Below are 21461 nucleotides of genomic sequence, written 5' to 3' on the forward strand. Positions count from 1 at the left end.
AACTAGCTTTACCCTTATCAATAACACACAATAATCAATTTTACCTCACAAAATCATGGTGACACTATAAAAAAGTAGAAGAAGTAATTATTTGTTACTTTATCTTCACCATAAAAATTTAATTGATTATCTAATCCAAAGATACTTCAAATCTCTTCACAGGTTGGAATGGGCCCTCACGATCTTATAAAATAAAGCTACGCTGTCTGTTTCTTCAATTGTTCTCGTTTTCTGCTTCACTTAATTTTATTCTCTCAAACACTTCATATTATTCTACTTCACCGCCCCCCCCCCCCCCCCCCCCCCCCCCACCCCCAAAACCCTTCATTTATTGTCTCAAACACCAAAGCAACTATGTGTTCCTTCAAAAAATGGTTCAACTTGTACATCATTTTCCATGTCTTGGCTTCAACTCCAATATTCTCATTATCAGATCATTCCTCAAACCAACTCTCCACAAACTTTCTAGAAATTGCCAAGAAGCCCGATGTATTTGATTGGATGGTGAAAATCAGAAGGAAGATTCATGAGAATCCAGAGTTGCGTTATGAGGAATTTGAGACCAGTAAACTCATTAGAGAGGAATTAGATAAACTGGGTATACCATATAAACACCCAGTTGCTGTCACTGGTGTTATTGGCTTCATAGGGACAGGAGGGTCACCTTTTGTTGCAGTAAGAGCTGATATGGATGCACTTCCCATCCAGGTTTTTCATGAATTCTATGTCTTATTTTTTATATGCCTGAACCAGGATTTTGACATTTTTCTAATAATAGATGGTTGGTTTATTTGGGTAACTGGGTTGAAGGTACGTCAACAAAAGAGTTAAGTTTGCCTTTGCTTAAGTTTTACTGACACTGTAGCTTTTTTATTTTTATAATCTACATTCCATTGATTTGATGTTGTGTGTTAGGAAATTTCTTCATGAACACCATAATGCTATTCAATTAAAGAGAAATGAGATAGAAAAAAAAAAAGAGAAATATTGATGAGATCGATATTTAAAATTAAAGAGTATACATGTATCGCTTCTGTATTTGTTAACCTTAGGAAATGGTGGAGTGGGAGCACAAGAGTAAAGTACCTGGAAAGATGCATGGGTGTGGTCATGATGCTCATCTCACTATGCTTCTTGGAGCTGCAAAGATTCTCAAACAATATGAAAAAGAGATACAGGTCAATTTACATTTTATATTGTCTTCTTAATTTCTGTTTCCTTTCTCAATATGATATCATTATTAGAATTTGAGTATGGCCAACCCAAAATATAGAAATAGTAAAATGGATTGAACTTGTTGGACTAATTTGAATTCTTTTATGTTGAAGAGTTTATTTTAGATTTAAAATCGATTGAGATAAAACAACTTTAGGTAACTTTGTAGGCAATTTTTGTGTTGATAACAAATTTTGCACAAATTATTACTAACTCATTTTTATAATAAAAACATTGAAATATATATCAATAGTGTGTTTGGAATAGATTAATGCCAAGAAAAAAAAAATTAATTTTTCACTATGAAAGTGAAGTAAAAAAATAGTTGCTTATATTTTTTCATGCTTTCATCATGATATTATTAGATAGAACTAATTATGTGCGTTATCTAACACGCAACCACTTTAAATCAATTTTATTTAAAATTATTTTTTCGATATTTATTCAAACACACACTTAATGCATATCTTTTTAGTCTAATCTGATAAAGCCCATATCATAATCGATCACGATCGGGCCGAGCCAACCTAGTTGATGTGATATTTATTTTATTTTTCACATGAAAGTAATATGACAATAAAAATAATTATCATAATAATTGTTAGTCTTGAATTTCTTGAAAAAAATATGTAAAAAAGTCAACCAAAAAATGATAATATATAAAAAAATAATCTCTAACAGAATGTGTAATAACATCACTATCATTTTCATCGAATTTTTTTATATAAATCATATTAGTTTTTATGAAATTTAATTTATAATGCCAATTTTCTTGTTTGAACTGAAAGTAAATTTAAACTATTTTTTCATAAATTTTTAAATGAGTAATAAATTTTTTGGAATAGCTTACAACAGCATTTATGTATATACATTTTTAAATTACATAATCTTACGAACAAATTAATTACAAATAATATAATGAAATTTATCAAAAAATATTTTGAATTTAAATTATTTTTAAAAATATATAAAAGTATTAAGATACATTATTGATGTTGCCTTAAACACAATCCTTAATCAATATTTGACTTGGATTTTTTCAATACAACCCTTCACATCCCACACTACTAAGTTTGATGCATAAATAATTTTGATAGATGATTCAATAACACATTTAAGATATGCATTTACACCATATTAAAATTTGGGATTAATTTCAACTTAATCTTAATTCATAAAATGAGAATCATATTTTATATTTAATTAGTATCTCCGGTTAACGTGAAACTTAATTAATTTGATTTTTCCAATAGTGTTCTGTTTTATATTTTGTTTAAATTAATACTGCTCTTCTGGTCTAAATTTAAAACGTGGGGTCAGTAGTCACTCCTCACTACTGTCCAACTTGCCATCTATTAAGAAATGTGATCCTTTTGATGATTTATGTACGTTTTTCTTTATTATTTTTGTTGTAGAATTCAAATTATGTCAACCTTTGGTTTACTACAACATATTGGTTAAATGCTGCACATTACCCAAGTCCAGTATCTTCCACCATGCCAACTTTTGAAAATTTAGATAATTCAATCATCTGATATACTACTTCTTAATCCTTATATTTTTTCAAAAGAAAAAAAAAATCATTCTTGGTTCTAGCTATTGTTGTACAATCTAGAAGAAGGGAGAAAAGAAATTAAACAAGAGAAGAAGTTGGCGCCTTAAATAATCGACCAACATGATTCTATTATCTTACATGAAGATCTTATCTAATTGTTACCACTTAGTTTAGATTAGGATATAGATCTTATCTCTTAACTTTGTTTAGATTGTTATGTTGTGCTACTTTTCTCTGGATTGTTAAGTTATGATATGATGATAGATTCATCATTATCTTGTTGTTGTCTAAATAGGGAACTGTTGTTCTTGTTTTCCAACCAGCAGAGGAAGGAGGTGCAGGGGCTAAGAAAATTATAGATTCTGGAGCCTTAGATAATGTTACTGCTATCTTTGGATTACATGTGGTGCCTGAGCTTCGAGTAGGTGAAGTGGCTTCTAGGTCTGGTCCAGTACTGGCAGGAAGTGGCATCTTTGAAGCAAAAATAAGTGGAAAGGGAGGTCATGCAGCCATTCCCCAACATTCTATAGACCCTCTATTGGCAGCTTCTAATGTCATCATTAGCTTACAACACCTTGTTTCTCGCGAGGCTGATCCTCTGGAACCACAGGTTGTGACAGTTTCAAAGTTCCAAGGAGGTGCTGCATTCAATGTTATTCCAGATTATGTCACAATTGGTGGCACCTTCCGAGCTTTTTCTGGAGAAACATTGCAGCACCTTAAACAGCGCATTGAGCAGGTTTGTCAACGAGAATAATTGATTCATTTTACATGCATAAACTGAAATCAGAAATTAATGATCTCTTCTATAATATGAATCGTCACCTCACACTAATCTGTTGTTTTATTTCTTGTGGTTGTTAAACCTAGCTTGATTGTGATTATAATTGGCATTGAAAAGGATGTTACATTAAGAATAACTGGTTCGTTTATTGCATCAAACAACTTACTTCAGTTATTAATAAGCACTGCTATATATTTCATAGGATAAACTAATTAAACTTGTATGTTTGTAGAAAGGACAGTCACAAATTACTCAAATGCCACATTCGCATCAAGTTTTGTATCATAATTGTTGTTATACACAAAACTTGTCAACATAAATGAGAATAGATGCATATATAGATGATTACACAAATTGGGGATCAAATTCCTGTATAGTTTTTCTTCGTAGAGATTGGTACATACAATAAAACCCTAGTAGTTCCATTTCCTTTGTTGATGTTTGACAGGCTTATGAGCTAGCTTGATGGTTAACCTTTATAGTATTACTGCAGGACTGTTAGGAACATGATTATTTAAAATTTATTAAAACCTACAAATTAAGAGAGAGAATCATGATGCGAGATTTATAAAATTTATTCGGTTTGAACCAATAAAAAAAGTACGTTCAACATGGTGTTAGAGAGTGGATTGATAGTAACATTTTTCTTATTAATGTAAGAATAAGATTTCTGTGTTAATTGCCTTGTGGCCTTCAAGTTGTTGTTGTGGTAGGGGCTAAGGCTGATCATTTATGCAGGTCATCATTGGTCAAGCTGCTGTGCAGAGGTGTAATGCAAGTGTCAACTTCTTTGATGAAGAGAAACCTTTATATCCTCCAACTGTAAATCATGGTGAATTGCACAAGCTTTTTCTTGATGTAGCTGGCAATTTGATTGGCATCAATAATGTTATCATTGACGAGTCACCAAGCATGGGCTCTGAAGACTTTGCATTCTATCAAGAGGTCATACCTGGCTACTATTTCATGCTTGGAGTGAAGAGTTCACCTGAACCGAATCAGTCATTGCACTCACCCTATCTCAAAATCAATGAAAATGGGCTTCCCTATGGGGCTTCACTTCATGCATCATTAGCTGCTAATTATCTTATAAAATATCAGCACGACGTAGCCAAGGTAGCGGGGAAATATCATGATAAATTGTAAGTTCTAATAAAGCATGTAGTCTCTTATTTTTTGTAACAATGACCAGATACGTGGCTATATATATTTTGCATTTTTACTTATCTCAGGGTTTTGATTTGTAAGTGCTGAACCCATGTTGATCCAGTTGAGAATATTTTAGAGGAGGTCAAGCTTAAGTTGTTTTGACTGAGGACGATCTAAAGATGTTAAAATACTTCAGCCAAGGTTGAGGCTAATGATTTTTTGGTTGAGACTTAGTCAAAGATGTCTATTTAAGATCCAGTTAAAGATATTTTAGTTGAAGCTAATATAAAAACATAATAGCCAACATACAAAACCAACCAACTAAGAAATTAATTAAGGTAAACGCCAAAGCACCAAATATGATGATAGTTGTGATGCATGCCTTAATAAAGATGCACATAATTTGAAAGTGGTAGGGAAAAGTTTTGCATTTCTATTTTAATTTAAAGAAAAAAATTAAATAGGAGTGTACATGTATCCTTTATTTATGGATTTTGAATTTTTCAACTTATATTTTGGAACTTAAAAAATTTACTCTTCTCACTTTTGCATAACACCAATGGAAATAAAAAATTCATGGAAAAATAAAGCACTTAATTGATTTTATTTGATAAATAAGTGGAAGTGTTAAAGTACTGCTATAAATTGTTATAAAAATCAACAATTGTCCTAATCTAATTAAACACTATTTTCAATTATTTTAGAATAAAAAGGTCTGTATTCAGTGGGGGAGGGAGGAGGATATGACTATAAAATAAGTCAAGATACAAATTTGCAAAAAAGTATTTAAATTTCTATTACATTATAACAAGTTCTTCAAAATCACACACACACACACACACACACACACACACACACACACACACACACACACACACACACACACACACACACACACACACACACACACACACACACACACACACACACACACACACACACACACATTTAATTTCCAATCAAAAACCACATATGTGAATACATCTCATTTAATTCTCAATCAAACTATACCAAACACTAATCCTTGTCTAGATAATAAGGATCCAAGTATTGGGGTTAACTTCCACCATAGAATGAGCCACAATAACGATGGATATCGTACAGTGCAACAATTTTCGTCTCTCGCCTAGCATTATTTTCAAGTGAATGATCCAAGGTAGACTTGAGAAACGTCGTCATATTGATAAAAATGGATTTTGCCCGTGAAAACAGATTTTGCCAATTAAAAATGGATTTAATTTCCAATCAAAAACCACATATGTGAATACATCTCATTTAATTCTCAATCAAACTATACCAAACACTAATCCTTGTCTAGATAATAAGGATCCAAGTATTGGGGTTAACTTCCACCATAGAATGAGCCACAATAACGATGGATATCGTACAGTGCAACAATTTTCGTCTCTCGCCTAGCATTATTTTCAAGTGAATGATCCAAGGTAGACTTGAGAAACGTCGTCATATTGATAAAAATGGATTTTGCCCGTGAAAACAGATTTTGCCAATTAAAAATGGATTTTGCTTGTCAAAGTCATATGTTGGGTCAAATAAGTACCATATATGCATGAGTTTGAGTTTGTATGTCATGCCTATACATTATATGTTATGTCTATACATTATATTATTTACATCAAGGATTGTGCTGCCCCTTAACAATATAAGGATGGTGTCGATGATTTTTATATCCTGTTTGTCTTTGATCAATGGAATCCATACTCGACCTACTTATAATGTGACACTGAACCAGCGTCCACGCCATGTGGCATCTCTTCGTAAACAAGATTGACAAGTGTCTTATTCATATATGGATATCTCTAGTAGTTCGGTGGAGGACGATTCATGGCGATGACTAGGGTTCATAAAAAAATAAAGGGGTGTTTGGTTTATATTTTTATTTTTTTTTTCATTTTTTGAAAATTGTTTTTATTTTTAGAAGATTAGAATTTTGAAAACATGTTTGATTTGACTTTTTGTTTTCTGTTTTTAATAAATTAAAATATGTTTTCAAAAGGAAATGTATTTTTAGATTTACTTAAAATTATATTTTTTACCGCCACGTTTTCATTTTACTCAAGATAAGGTTCCTGATTTCAACTGAAAACAAAATTTCATTGTTTTTAATTGTTGGTTCGTTTGAGAAAATATCTTTAGTGAAAATGAAAACAAAAATCCAACCAAACATATTTTCATTACCATTTTCTATTTTTACTAAAAAAATAAAAATAAAAAACAATCAAACCAAACAAGAGTTGTAACGAACAAAGATAGGGCCTCGAATTAATTCTTAGACCTTTATTTTATAAATTATTAAATAACATTAAAAACCAAAACTTTTTACGGAACGTGAAAAGTCACAGTTAGTTATGCAAAGATATAATTAGGACATTACTTTTCAAAATAATTTGATAATTGAATTATTCCTAATTTTTCATCAATTTTGTCTTTGTCCAGATTTTATTTTCTAAATTAATTTTATAAAAAATTATTATAATATATTATAAAAAACTTACTATCATATTAATTACTCAAAAAGAAAACTTTATTATAATTTAGTTTCATGTAAATTTATATGTGTTAACTGTTTGACAAATGTACCAAATGTTTAAAGTAGTAAAAACTCAAAAGTCTGAGTATTAATTTTCACATGAATTTTATTTTGTACTTGCGTTGTATAATTTTCAATTTATAAGAGAAGAGATACGATGAATTAAATGATAAGTAGCAAGAACAGTAAATAATAACATATATTAGTAGACAAAGAAAACAATAGGAAACAAAAAAATTAATAGGAAATTCAATAAAATAAAAATATTAGGACTTAACATGGCTTGTTTGCCTAAGATGTATTATTTTTTATTTTTCTTTATCAATCAGGTGAATTCATCCTACCCATATCTATTAGATTACTTGCCCATGATGTCTTATGATGACAATCATATTTTACCTATTTATCTTCTAAATGTCTTTACAAATATTCAACAGATAAAATGCATGAAGTTCTAATTCTAGATGTTTGTTTCAATGCATAAGCATAATGCAATCATTATATGTATAACAATGATTTTATTAAGATATCTTGTCCTTTTAGTTTTATTAGAAATTATCCTTTGTCGAACGACTAATTCATAAAATTGATGCATGTAAAATCTTTCTTGTATTCATATTAAGGATTACCTTCTGTCAAACACCTAATCCCCAAAATAATGCAAGGATGAATGATGCAAGAAATTAAAAGTAAGAAAGGATAATAAGATAGAAACATGTGTTGCATTGATAAATATGAAGTATATAATACATCTGAGGGTTAAACTTTTCATAGCCATAAGAAACTTACACTAGAAAAGGAGTATAGGAACTGATGGAGGAGAAAGTATGGAAAAAGGGAACAGAAAATGATGAAAGAGAAGAAAAAATGTCCTAAGGGAGAGTTCTTAGGCTTTAGGTGTGTATTAGAGTGTTTTGAGATTCAGTGTGTATTTTCTCCTTGGTTTGACTTTTTTTTTGTATATATAGTTACTGGAGTGGACTTGGACATGTGTGCTCACACTTAGCGTGCTCTACTTGCTTAACACATATGCTTGTATTCGCGTTTAGCGCGTTCTGCTTGCTTAGCGCTGATGCTTGAATTTGTGCTGAGTGCGCAATAGACTGGACCTTGTTCAATTTTTTTGCTTATTTTTTTCAGCTTTTAAATTTTTAATCCCTCATTTTCATATCTACAAGTCATGAATAGGAAAAACATTAATTCTTAACAATTAAGTATGAATAATTGCTAAATAATCATTTTAAGGATATTTTTATTAATTTTATTATAAAAAATAACTCATATTTAACGGTTATTAATATGGTAGTGCTTTACATTTTAAGAGAGTAATTTTAGTAAGAAATTAATTTTTAAAATGATAAAAAAAATTAAAATATAATAGTAATTTCAATATTTTGAATATATATAATTTAATAGTTTTGTAGAGCCAAATAATTGTGAAGGAATGCCTAGTTAGGTAGAAACTTTATAAGAATATCTCATAATTGACTTAGTTGTGTGTACACTATACTCAAGATACGCCAATTTCCTACACTTACCTCTAGTTAGATCTTTGCAGTTCATTTTTTATAATAACAATTAGATGAGAGACCTAATTGAAAAAAAAAAGTTCAAGATCCAATTAAAAGAAAAAAAGAAGGTCAAGAAACTATTGAGAATTTGGTAAAAGTATAGGAACTTTCCAAATTAATTTATCTTAATTTATATTTAATAAATGGATTTTTAAAAATTATTAAGTCATTTCATGCAGTAAAAAAATTCGTTTTATAATTTTTTTCATAATTTTTCTAATTATTGAATGCATCAGTTCTCTTTTAATATTTGTATAACATTTTTTATTTATAGGAATCAAACTTAGTATCAATTAATTGACCTATATAAGCAATTTTTGACAATTTTAAACCGTCATAAAATAAACTACAAATAAAATAAAATAAAATTAACATTACATGATTATCTAATAAGTGAAAGAATCATTTTGGATCCATCGCTAAACATAAATAACTAAAATTTTCTTGAATTAACCACAAACACATTGAAATTAATCTCTAACTAGCGAATTAAGGGATGCTTATAATCTTTAATCGAAAAAAACATAAATAACTAAATTGACACTTCTAAAGAATCATCAAAACATAAAAATGCAAAAAATAATGGATCAAAATGATATTTTAGCCTTTTTTTATATCCAAATTTGCAAATTGAAGAGAAGATAATATAGATTTTGCTAACCTAATTCGGTAAGGTAAACTCTTACTTTGGTGAAGAAGATGAATCAAATCTGATTTTTGTAATAAGAAAATATTACTTAAGACATGCATATCATGCCATCACATCCACAATATAATTATAGAGAATGTTATTGTTATTTGACATTTTTTACCTTTGGGTCCATTGTTATGATAATTTTATTAAATAATGTAGATATTTTTTTATTATTGTGGCAAACACGGGATTCGACGATTTAATAATAAAAAATGTGTTCCATCCAATAAAATATTAGCCAAGGTGTAACTATGAAGAGAACAATAAATCTCTTGACAGGTGGGAGTGACCATCACGATCTTATGAAAGAAAGCTACGGTTGTTTGCTGTTTCTCACTGTCTTCGTTTTGTTTTGTTTGGTCTTCACTTCATTCCATTCTTTCAAACACCAAAGAAACTATGCTTTCGTTCAAAAAATGGTTCAATATGTTCATCATTTTCCATGTCATGGCTGCAACTCCAATATTCTCATTATCAGATCATTCCTGAAACCTACTCTCCACAAACTTTCTAGAAATTGCCAAGAAGCCTGAAGTATTTGATTGGATGGTGAAAATCAGAAGGAAGATTCATGAGAATCCAGAGTTGGGTTATGAGGAATTTGAGACCAGTAAACTCGTTAGAGAGGAATTGGATAAATTGGGTATCCCATATAAACACCCAGTTGCAGTCACTTATGTAGTTATGTTATTGGCTACATAGGGACAGAAAACTCACCTTTTGTTGCAATAAGAGCTAATATGGATGCACTTCCCGTCCAGGTTTCATAAATTCTCTATTATTTATTTATTTATTCATATGCTTGAACAGGAAGATATAACTGACTTGGTTAAATAAATGTGTAAATTTCTGACATTGTCTTCCATTTCCCAGGGATAAAAAAAATATATGCTTGAAAATGGGATTTTGACTTTTCTTTTATGATAGTTTAATGGGTTGGTTCTCTTTGGTTTGGTGTTAAAGGTAAGACAACCAAAAGAGTTATGTTTGCCTTTAATTGGTTAACCAAAAGAGTTATGTTTGCCTTTAATTGGTTAATTATATTCCATTGATGATTTGATCTCAGGAAATGGTGGAGTGGGAGCACAAGACTAAAGTACCTGGAAAAATGCATGCATGTGGTCATGATTCTCATGTCGCTATGCTTCTTGGGGCTGCAAAGATTCTCAAACAGCATGAAAAACAGTTGCAGGTTTTACTTACTTTTTATATTGCCTTCTTTATTTCTGTTTCCTCTCTGTATAACATTATGTTTTCCTTAATTTATTCATAGGCAGTAGCTGCAAACCCAAGATACGAACTCAATATATACCACTAGCAAAGTTGTAACAACTTCACATTCACATTAGTTGATTCGTGCGTTATAGTTTAACAACCCGACATTAACATATTTGTGTGGGTAATTTCTCATAAAAATATATGTTGGTGTGAGTAATTTCTCACGGACAAATCCATAGATGCTTTTTCACAACATTCCCATGAATTAAGCCGTCGTCAGTAATTATCGACAAAAACATAATATTCGTCGGTATAGCTCCATATGAGCATATTTATTGGTGGTAAATTAGTAAAAAATAATTATGTTACCCACAGATTTTTTTATTTTTTATTTTTTTGCTGAAAACAACTCAACCCTGTAAACGAAAGCCATGAGACAAAATCTTCAAGACATAGAAATCAGCACAGTATATTTTTCCTCTCCAAGAGTCTCCTCTAAATGCACGGTCAACACTCTTTTATCTTTATTAGTCCCATTTCCCATTAGCTAAATGCACACTTAGGAATCTAAACCATGCAACAATCAAAGCTGTAAAACAATGCCACATATATATCAGATCATTGTTGCAAGAAATAAGACTTAGACTACAATGGCATTTTATAATTATTAACACTCATAGTTGACCATGATATTTCCCGACTACCCTGGCTACGTCCTGTTTATATTTTGTAAGATAATCAGTGGCCAATGATGCATGAAGTGCAGCCCCATAGGGAAGTCCATCTTCATTGATTACAAGATAGGGTGAGTGTAATGGCGCAACCGTTTCAATTGAAGAAGCATTCTTCATTCCAAGCGTGAAGTAATAGCCAGGTATGGCCTCTTGATAGAATGCAAAGTCTTCAGCTGCCATGTCTGTTTGCATATCAATGTTAACATTATAAATACCAATCAAATTCCCAGCTACATCAACAAAAACCTTGTGCAAGTCATCATTCTTTATAGTTGGAGGATATAAAGGTTTCTCTTCATCAAGGAAATTGACACTTGCATTGCACCTCAGCACAGCTGCTTGACCAATGATAACCTGCATATATGAATCAGCCTTAGCCCCCACCACAGTGATAAACTTGAAGGCCACATTGCAGTTATGTATAGGATCACCCTTAAACTCATAATCATAATCCTAACCAAGCTATTAGGTTTAACAACCACAAGAAAGAAAACAACAGATTAATTAATGAGGTGATGATGTATATTAATTATAGAGGAACTCATTAATTTAAAATTGCAGTTTATATGCATGTAAAATGAATCTATTCTTCTCCTTGACAAACCTGCTCAATGCGCTGTTTAAGGTGCTTCAATGCTTCTCTAGAAAGAGCTCGGAAGGTGCCACCAATTATGACATAATCTGGAATAACATCGAATGCAGCACCTCCTTGGAGCTTTGCAACTGTCAAAACCTGTGGAGACAAATATGTAAAGAAGACACATGGGATTGTCAGCATAACAAGTAAATTAAGGATAAAATAAGTATAAATGTGTAGCTTACAAGAGAATTAACAAAATATACCTGGGGGTCAAGAGGACCAGCCTTGCGAGAAACAAGGTTTTGTAAGCTAATAATGCCATTGGTAGCTGCCATTACAGGGTCTATAGAAAGTTGAGGAAGAGCTGCATGACCTCCCTTTCCTCTTATTATTGCTTCAAATACACCACTTCCTGCCAATAATGGACCAGACCTATAGGAATCTCAGGCTTCACATGTAATCCAAAAATAGCAATAACATTATCTAAGGCTCCAGCATCTAAAATTTTCTTAGCCCTTGCACCTCCTTCCTCTGCTGGTTGGAAAACTAGATAATGAATTTGTTAGGAATCCATGAGAGGAGGATGAAGACAACACAAGTATGCGCATTTATTATCATATTTCTTGTAGGGGATTCTCGTTTACTTAAGCATTGGAGTGTCTTTACAATATCACACCAATTAATCCAAACCGGTTCGAAGTTCTCAAGATCGGACCAATTCAACATTCTGAAAGGAACATATCATTCCAGTCTGACTCACGAAGCAAAGGTAGATCAGATATCCTTGTCTCAGACCAAACAAGATCAAAGTAATCCAGAGAGAAGACATGGATGAGTGTCCTTTGTATGGTAGACTAATAAAGGCGCCAACTACGTGTTTTGCATGTTGGATTGAATCGATCTCCAAGAGAAAAGTCATTTGATCGTATTATTTTAATTTTTTGATTCATCATTCCATGATTGGCTAGGTTTAAAATTTAAATTTGATCCAATCAAATCTTAAGTGGTATGTATTTAATCAATTTTCAGTTTTATTATTATTATTCTTTGCAAAAAAAATATATGAAACAAATAGTAAATATAAAAATAGTAAAAAATAATTCCAAATATCAAATATCTGATGTATAAGTTATTTTATAACTAATAATAATATCATTAGAGTTGTCGTGACCCAAAAAAATCGAGTCAATTTGATAGGCCCGATGGACCAAATAAATCAAGTCAAGCCAATACAATATAGTCTCAAGAAATGAATGTCATGGTAAATTTTTTTCATGTATAAAAAGCAAAAGAGTGTTGCTAGGTGCACCCAGCATTTAATTAAAATACTAAAACTGTCCTTGCACTTTTTTTGCATTTGTGATGGGAGTGTGTGAGGGTGATCCGTAAAAGGCTTACGAATCAAGTTGATCCGTAAGATAGATACGGATCAACTTGATTCGTAAGCCTTTTACGGAACAATACGGATCAGCATGATCTGTAAAAGTCTTACGGATCAAGTTGATTCATAAAAAGCTTACGGATCATGTTGATCCGTATTGTTTCGTAAAAGGCTTACAGATCAAGTTGATCCGTAAGGTTTCTACAGATCAAGTTGATCCGTAAGGCTTTTACGAATCAATTTAAATGGCTTACGGATCAAGGGTATTTTCGTCATTTTACCTTAAGTGCTGGGTGCACCAGCAATAATGCTAATAATGCTGGGTGCACCTAGCAACACCCAAAGCAAAACAGTTCAGCCTATCCAAGCCTTTTTTCATGCTTTGGCCCATTAAATCGGGTTGAATCGGACGACCTATATTTGCCTCAGTGTATAATTAAAGTTGAACATATAATTTAGTCCTTGTATTGTTGCATATTCTGAATTTAGTCTCTACCACCTATAACCCCTTTACACATTTTTAATTTTCATTCATTTTTCCTATAACTGTAGTGCATTCTTAATTTAAGGATCAAATTAAGAATGTGCTAGATCTACATGTAGAAGCCAAATTAAAAAAGAGTAAGGTTAATGGTGGTGAGGACTAATGCAAATTGAAAATCCAAGACACATAGAAATTGATTTAATAAGTTTTACATAAATGGACCAAATTAAGAATCCATGACATGTTTTTTTTATCAGCAGAATTCATGACATATGTATAAGAATTAAATTATATATTTAAACGAAAATTATATTTAGACAATAGAATAATTACATTTCTATATTTTTTGCTGAATAATTACATTTATATACACCTTTACTCCAATAGTCACTAAATTATTTTTAAATATATTTCTCATAAATAAGTGCACGTTACATAATAATTTTATAAATATATAAGAAATAAAATGTAAGAATGTTGTGATATCATAAATTCACAAATAAAAAATTATATATGTATATACAAGTTTGATTTGGATAAAAAAAAATATTAAATCTATATAAAAAATTGACTTTTCCATTTTTCATTCTTCAATTTTCTGTTTATTCAGTTTTTTTTTATTTATCAATATTATTGAATCATATTAGTTTATGAAATAACCTTAACTCCAACTTCTTCTCTTCACTCTTCCCGTTTTCCTTTTCCCCTTCTTCTAGATTGTATTACAATAGCTAGAACATCACCATGATTTTTTTTTGATATGTTTTGTTTTGACTTTGGTATTAAGAAAGTTTTTTAATCCCGTAAGTGCTATTTTTTTTTAAACTTTGGTCTTAACAAGAGTTTTATAATCCTTGTTAAGCCACTTGTCTCTATAACTATTGTAAAAGGTGATTTTTCACATTGATTGAAGAACTGATATGTTGATCAATTCAATATTGATTATGAACTGATATAAAAAGTATATAATGTATTTTGTAGTGGTGAAAGTCTATGATGTATAATAAACCAAACTCAAGCCTTAAATTTTTTACACAAATTAGACCTATTTAAACAAAATTTTATTCAATCTAGCCTATTACCACTTCTAATCAACTATCATAGAATAATTCACTCAATCCATCCAATGGTGAAGAAAGACTCAACACTAAGAAATTTGGATTCCACCTAAATATTTATGATAAAGTAATATGAAATAACAAGATTTTTTTGTTAGTGCGTGAAAGACAGGATTTAACAGCAAAAAAGTACCATGCTAAAAAGCATAGTGTTGAAAAATGTGTTCCATCTAATAAATATCTTGACAGGTTGGAGTGGCCATCACGATCTTATAAAACAAAAGCCGATTGTTTGCTGTTTTACTGTTGTCCTCTGTTTTGTTTGTACTACTTCACTTCGTTTCATTCTCTCAAACACCAAACCAAAGTAACTATGTGTTGCTTCAGAAAACGGTTCAATTTGTTCTTCATTTTCCTTGCCTTGGATGCAACACCCATCTTCTCATTAACAGATTCCTCAAATCAACTCTCCACAAACTATCTAGAAAATGCCAAGAAGCCTGAAGTATTTGATTGGATGGTGAAAATCAGAAGGAAGATTCATGAGAATCCAGAGTTGGGTTATGAAGAATTTGAGACCAGTAAACTGATTAGAGAGGAATTAGATAAACTGGGTATCTCATATAAACACCCAGTTGCTGTCACTGGTGTTATTGGCTACATTGGGACAGGAAGCTCGCCTTTTGTTGCAATAAGAACTGATATGGATGCACTCCCGATTCAGGTTTCATGAGTTTTATGTTATTTTATTTTCATATGCTTGAACCATGATTGACTTTTTTTATGATAGTTTTATGTGATGGTTCTCTTTGGTTTTGGTGGAAAGGGTAAGACAACAAAAGAGTTATGTTTGCATTTAATTAATTAATTAATTTCTCAGTTTTATTGACACTTCTTTGTATATTCCATTGATTTGATGGTATGTATATCTTAACCTCAGGAAATGGTGGAGTGGGAGCACAAGAGTAAAGTACCTGGAAAGATGCATGCGTGTGCCCATGATGCTCATGTCGCTATGCTTCTTGGGGCAGCAAAGATTCTCAAACAACATGAAAAACAGTTGCAGGTTTTACTTACTTTTTATATTGCATTCTATTTTTTTTCCGGTTTCCTTTCTATATAACGTTATGTTTTGCTTTATTCAAGGGAATTTGAATAGTATGCTTAAGGTCACAAGTTTTAATTTTGGGTCTGAAATTAAAGAGTGTATCTGGTTTGACTTGTGCCCCATAAATTGTCAGCTCTAATTATATTATTATTAGCTATATTATAACTTATAGATAAGACATGCGATATCTTTTATTTATTTATTTTACTATATTATATATGCTATTGTTTATTTAATATTTTCTCCGAAGAAAGATAGAAATAAGACTAAAACGAAAAATTGATCAAATGCATATTACTTTAAATTGGATTGGATCAAATTTAAATTTTAAACCAAGCCAATCAAATGATAAATCAAGAAAATTGAAAGAATCTGATCAAATGATTTTACTCTTCAAAATAGATTCAATTGGATAACGGGTGTGACATCTGCAAAGTCACTCCAATGCTTAAGTCACTAACAGTGACTCAGTGACATATGTTGTCTTCATCCTCTCTCATGGATCCCTAACAAATTCATTATCTTGCTGTCTAAATAGGGAACTATTGTTCTTGTTTTCCAACCAGCAGAGGAAGGAGGTGCAGGGGCTAAGAAAATTTTAGATACTGGAGCCTTAGATAATGTTATTGCTATCTTTGGATTACATGTGAAGCCTGAGATTCCTGTAGGTGAAGTGGCCTCTAGGTCTGGTCCATTATTGGCAGGAAGTGGTGTATTTGAAGCAATAATAAGAGGAAAGGGAGGTCATGCAGCTCTTCCCCAACTTTCTATAGACCCTGTAATGGCTGCTACCAATGTCATTATTAGCTTACAAAACCTTGTTTCTCGCGAGGCTGATCCTCTTGACCCTCAGGTATATTTGGTTCATTCTTATTTTTCCATTGTGAGCTTCATATTTATACTTATTTTATCCTCATTTTAATGCTAATATCAAGAAGTGTTTACAATATTCTGAGTCTGCGACTGCTAATAGCTAATTATATGCTCAAGTAAGAATACTATTACATTTTAAGTAATACACTGAGTGATTAGCTTGGCTGGAAAATTGAGCCTGGATGAGCACCATATGGAATTGAAAACCACAACACTTCTCGCTAGTCAATGCCATATCGAGTATCAGGATTAGAAGACAGTGTCTCTCGATCACAAGGGATGGGAGAAAATAATGACTTGAAGACCAAGTGGGGTGAAACTTTAATACCCTTGTCAGAGAAAAAGATGAGTTAGAGTAGCACTTTACCACAAGCTTTTAATAATCATAGAGGCATATATATGGGATCTAGACCTTTAGGATGTATATGTTTGTGAATCTTTGTGTTCGTGATATATAATTGCTTATTATTTAAACAGAAGAAAAGGCTTGATTCCTGAAGGACTTTACTTGTTTATGGTGACAATCCTCTGTATCTTCCTTAAATAAAGTACATGTCCCCACAGGTTTTGACAATTGCAAAGCTCCAAGGAGGTGATGCTTTCAATGTTATTCCAGATTATGTCACAATTGGTGGCACTTTCCGAGCTTTTTCTAGAGAAACATTGGAGCACCTTAAACAACGCATTGAGCAGGTTTGTCAAGGAGAAAAATAGATTCATTTTACATGCATGAACTGAAATCTGAAATGAATGATCTAGACTCTTATAATATACATCATCACCTCTCACTTACTTGTTTGTTTTCTTTCCTGTGGTTGTTAAATCTAATAGCTTGATTATGATTATGATTATGATTATTTACTTCAAACTACTTATTTTAGTTATAATAAGAAATATGTTGAATTTCATAGGATCAGTTAGAAACTTGTATGGTTGTAGTTTTTTGTTTGTAAGGGGATTATAAAAAACAACTCAAATGCCACCTACGTCACATTTTATAATTCCATAATCATTGGTGTACAAAATGAAAGCGAGCTCTAGTGCAGCGGTAAAGCTGCACCTTGCTGACTTGTTGATTAAGGGTTTGAATTCAGAAACAGTCTTTTGCATATGTAAGGATAAGACTGCATACAATGCCCTTCTTCATAGCTTCACATATGAGCCTTCTAGCACCGGAGTACGTTAGTTTTTTCTTTATTGTCATACAAAAAACATGTCAACATAACTGAGAGTAAATGCATATATAGATTACACAAACATGGAGAATCAGATTCCTGTAAAGTAGTTTTGTTCGTAGAGCATATTTAAGAGGTACATAGAACTTATGAGTTTAAGGAAAAAATCTAGTAGGCCTTTACCTTTTGTTGATGTTTGACAAACTTATGAGTTTGAGGTACATTACTGTGAGAATAAGATTGTTGTGTTGCCTTGTGGTAGTGGCTAAGGCTGATTATTTATGCAGGTTATCATTGGTCAAGCTGCTGTGCTAAGGTGCAATGCAAGTGTCAACTTCTTTGAAGAAGAGAATCCTTTATATCCTCCAACTATAAATAATGGTGACCTGCACAAGCTTTTTGTTGATGTAGCTGGGAATTTGCTTGGTATCAATAAAGTTGACACTAATATGGAACAAGACATGGCTGCTGAAGACTTTGCGTTTTATCAAGAGGTCATACCTGGCTACTACTTCACGCTTGGAATGAAGAATGCTTCTTCATTTGAACCGGTTGCGCCATTACACTCACCCTATCTTGTAATCAATGAAGATGGACTTCCTTATGGGGCTGCACTTCATGCATCATTGGCCACTGGTTATCTTACAAAATATCAGCGGGGCATAGCCAAGGTAGTAGGGAAATATCATGATCAATTGTAAGTGTCAGCAATTGTTAAAAGCTATTGTAGTCTTATTTCTTGCAACAATGACCTGATATATATGTGGCATTGTTATACAGCTTCAACTGTCACATGCTTTAGATTCCTAAGTGTTTTTCCCTTTAAAGATCGGAGTAACAATAAAGATAAAAGGAGCACTAGAAACACACTTGTGACACATATTTAATGAATATTTACTCATATTATAGAATTTTATAAAAGTCAACAAAATTATCATACATAATACATAATTATTTGTGATTGAATTTGTGATTGACTGATAAGGTAAAATCTAGAATTTTTCCTCTTTATATTTTAACACACTTTTTTATTGATTATTTTTTTTTAAAACTACAAAATTAAAAGTTTTATTCATTAAATACAACTTGCGACTCACTAAATTTGTAACTTTTTTCTACCTTAAATATCTAAAATCCTTACTATCAAGAGAAATTTATATTTTTTTAATCAAATATATTAATAGTACAATAAAAATAATAATGACACCTCAAGAGAGAAAATAAATCTTTATTATAAAAAAATACATATATAAAAGAGAGGGTGTTACACATATTTTATTTATAATGGTAGTAGCATTATTTGAGTTCATGAAACTTTTCTCAAAATTAAATAAATCAAATCTTCTTTCAAATTTTGTTATTATAAATAAAATTATACTACTAATTACCAGAGTAAATAATAATGTCCAAATAAATATTTTTTATTTTACATAAAACAATTATGATGATATTACAAAAATCATCACTCATGACAGAGTTTGCTAACAGAAACTAACATAAATTTAGGAACATTTTTTTATAATTTTTTTCTATTTAGAAACTAAAGTAATATCACGCAACAAATTTAACGAGTAAAATGGTAATTTACTCATAAGCAGTAAAAAAATAATTCTGGATGAGGATCTGTGTATGAAGAAAAAAAATTGTTAAAAGATGTCGATCCTTCAAATAAATTTTAAGGATTAATTATTGAGTTTTTTTTTTTTAAAAAAATGTGTTTCAACCAATAAAACTCTAGCAAGTAGCAAAGTGTGACAATGAAGAGACCAAATATTAACAGGTTGGAGTGGATGAGGGTCCTCACAATCTTACCAAACAAAACAACAACGTTGTTTGCTGTTTGACTGTCCTCGTTCCTTTCTTCTGTTCTGTTCTGTCTGTTATTCATCTCATTCTCTCCAACACCAACCAAACAAATTATGTTTTTCTTCAAATGGTTTCATTTGTTCATCACTTTCCATGTCTTGGCTGCAACACCCATCTTCTCGTTAACAGATTCCTCAAACCAAGTCTCCACTAACTTTCTGGACAATGCCAAGAAGCCTGAAGTTTTTTATTGGATGGTCAAAATCAGAAGGAGGATTCATGAGAATCCAGAATTGCGTTATGAGGAATTTGAGACCAGTAAACTCATTAGAGAGGAATTGGATAAACTGGGTATCCCATATAAATACCCAGTTGCAGTCACTGGTGTTATTGGCTACATAGGGACAGGAAACTCACCTTCTGTTGCATTAAGAGCTGATATGGGTGCACTTCCCATCCAGGTTTCATCAATTCTATATATATTTTTTTCATATGTTTGAACCAGGATTTTTACTTTTTTTTTATGATAGTTTTGTGGGTTGGTTTTATTTGGTTTGGGGGTAAGGGTAAGACAACAAAAGATTTTTTTTCTTCTAAAAACAATCAAATTAAGAAATTTTCATAGTAAGCATTTGTGCAGATGAAATTAATCAAATTATCCGTAAATGCATTGAGCAATATAATACAGAAGTAAAAATTGTAAATGCTGGTACTATTCTTCAAGTAGGTGATGGTATTGCTCGAATTTATGGTCTTGATGAAGTAATGGCGAGTGAATTTGTGATATTTGAAGAGGATACTATAGGCATTGCTTTCAATTTGGAATAAATTTTTTTGATGTTGTTTGCCTTTCCTTCAGTTTTATTGACACTGTAGCTTTGATGCCGCATCTTAACCTTAGGAAAAGGTGGAATGGGAGCACAAGTGCAAGATACCTGAAAAGATGCACGCATGTGGTCATGATGCTCATGTCACTATGCTTCTTGGGGCAGCAAAGATTCTCAAACAGCACGAAAACGAGATACAGGTTTTACTTTTTATTTTATATTTCTTTTATTTGCATTTCATTTCTGTATAATGTTATGTTCTGCTTTGTTTTTTCCCCTAAACAACTGCTCTGCTGATATAAATTGAAAACTTGGGGTCACTAGTCACTCCTCTCTACTGTCCAACTTGCCATCTATTCAAGAAATCTGATCCTTTTGATGATTTATATACGTTTTTCTTTTATTAAATTTTCATTGTAGAATTCCAGTTATGTCAATCTTTGGTTTCTTTCTAACATACTGGTAAATTGCTGCGCATTGTCCAATTGCCAAATGTCAGTATCTTCCATCATGCCAATTTTGTAAATTAAAATCATTCTATCGTGTGCATCTTAATTGTTTTATTTTTTTCAAAAGAAAAATCATTCTTGATTCTAGCTACTGTAACACAATCTAGAAGGAGAAAGGAAAACTAAAAGTAAAAAAGTTGTCTGTTACTATACAAGGACACTCACCCTTATCTGCTACTTTTCTCTGGATTG

General features: G+C 31.5%; 2 protein-coding genes and 1 pseudogene across 3 annotated transcripts; all 3 read left to right on the top strand.

The window, feature by feature from the left end:
* The first annotated feature begins 290 nt into the window (after positions 1-290).
* LOC114422339 (IAA-amino acid hydrolase ILR1-like 4) lies at positions 291-4936 on the top strand. Its single transcript, XM_028388649.1, has 4 exons — positions 291-708; positions 1053-1178; positions 3066-3509; positions 4293-4936. Exons 1-4 carry the CDS (start codon positions 355-357, stop codon positions 4698-4700), a joined length of 1332 nt encoding a protein of 443 aa, XP_028244450.1. The 5' UTR covers positions 291-354; the 3' UTR covers positions 4701-4936.
* A 4964-nt stretch (positions 4937-9900) lies between these two features.
* On the top strand, positions 9901-19038 carry LOC114423950 (annotated as a pseudogene). Its single transcript, XR_003668958.1, has 7 exons — positions 9901-10277; positions 10583-10786; positions 15111-15695; positions 15912-16037; positions 16618-16932; positions 17517-17645; positions 18415-19038. The product of XR_003668958.1 is annotated as an IAA-amino acid hydrolase ILR1-like 4 (transcript).
* Positions 19039-19876: 838 nt separating this feature from the next.
* Positions 19877-21146, top strand: LOC114422357 (IAA-amino acid hydrolase ILR1-like 4). The gene is made up of 2 exons (XM_028388673.1): positions 19877-20394; positions 20835-21146. The coding sequence occupies exons 1-2, from the start codon at positions 20047-20049 to the stop codon at positions 21009-21011; spliced, it is 525 nt and encodes a 174-aa protein (XP_028244474.1). The 5' UTR covers positions 19877-20046; the 3' UTR covers positions 21012-21146.
* The last annotated feature ends 315 nt before the right edge of the window (positions 21147-21461 follow it).

The sequence above is a fragment of the Glycine soja genome, chromosome 8 (genome assembly GCF_004193775.1).
Source record: "Glycine soja cultivar W05 chromosome 8, ASM419377v2, whole genome shotgun sequence".
Lineage (NCBI taxonomy): Eukaryota > Viridiplantae > Streptophyta > Magnoliopsida > Fabales > Fabaceae > Glycine > Glycine soja.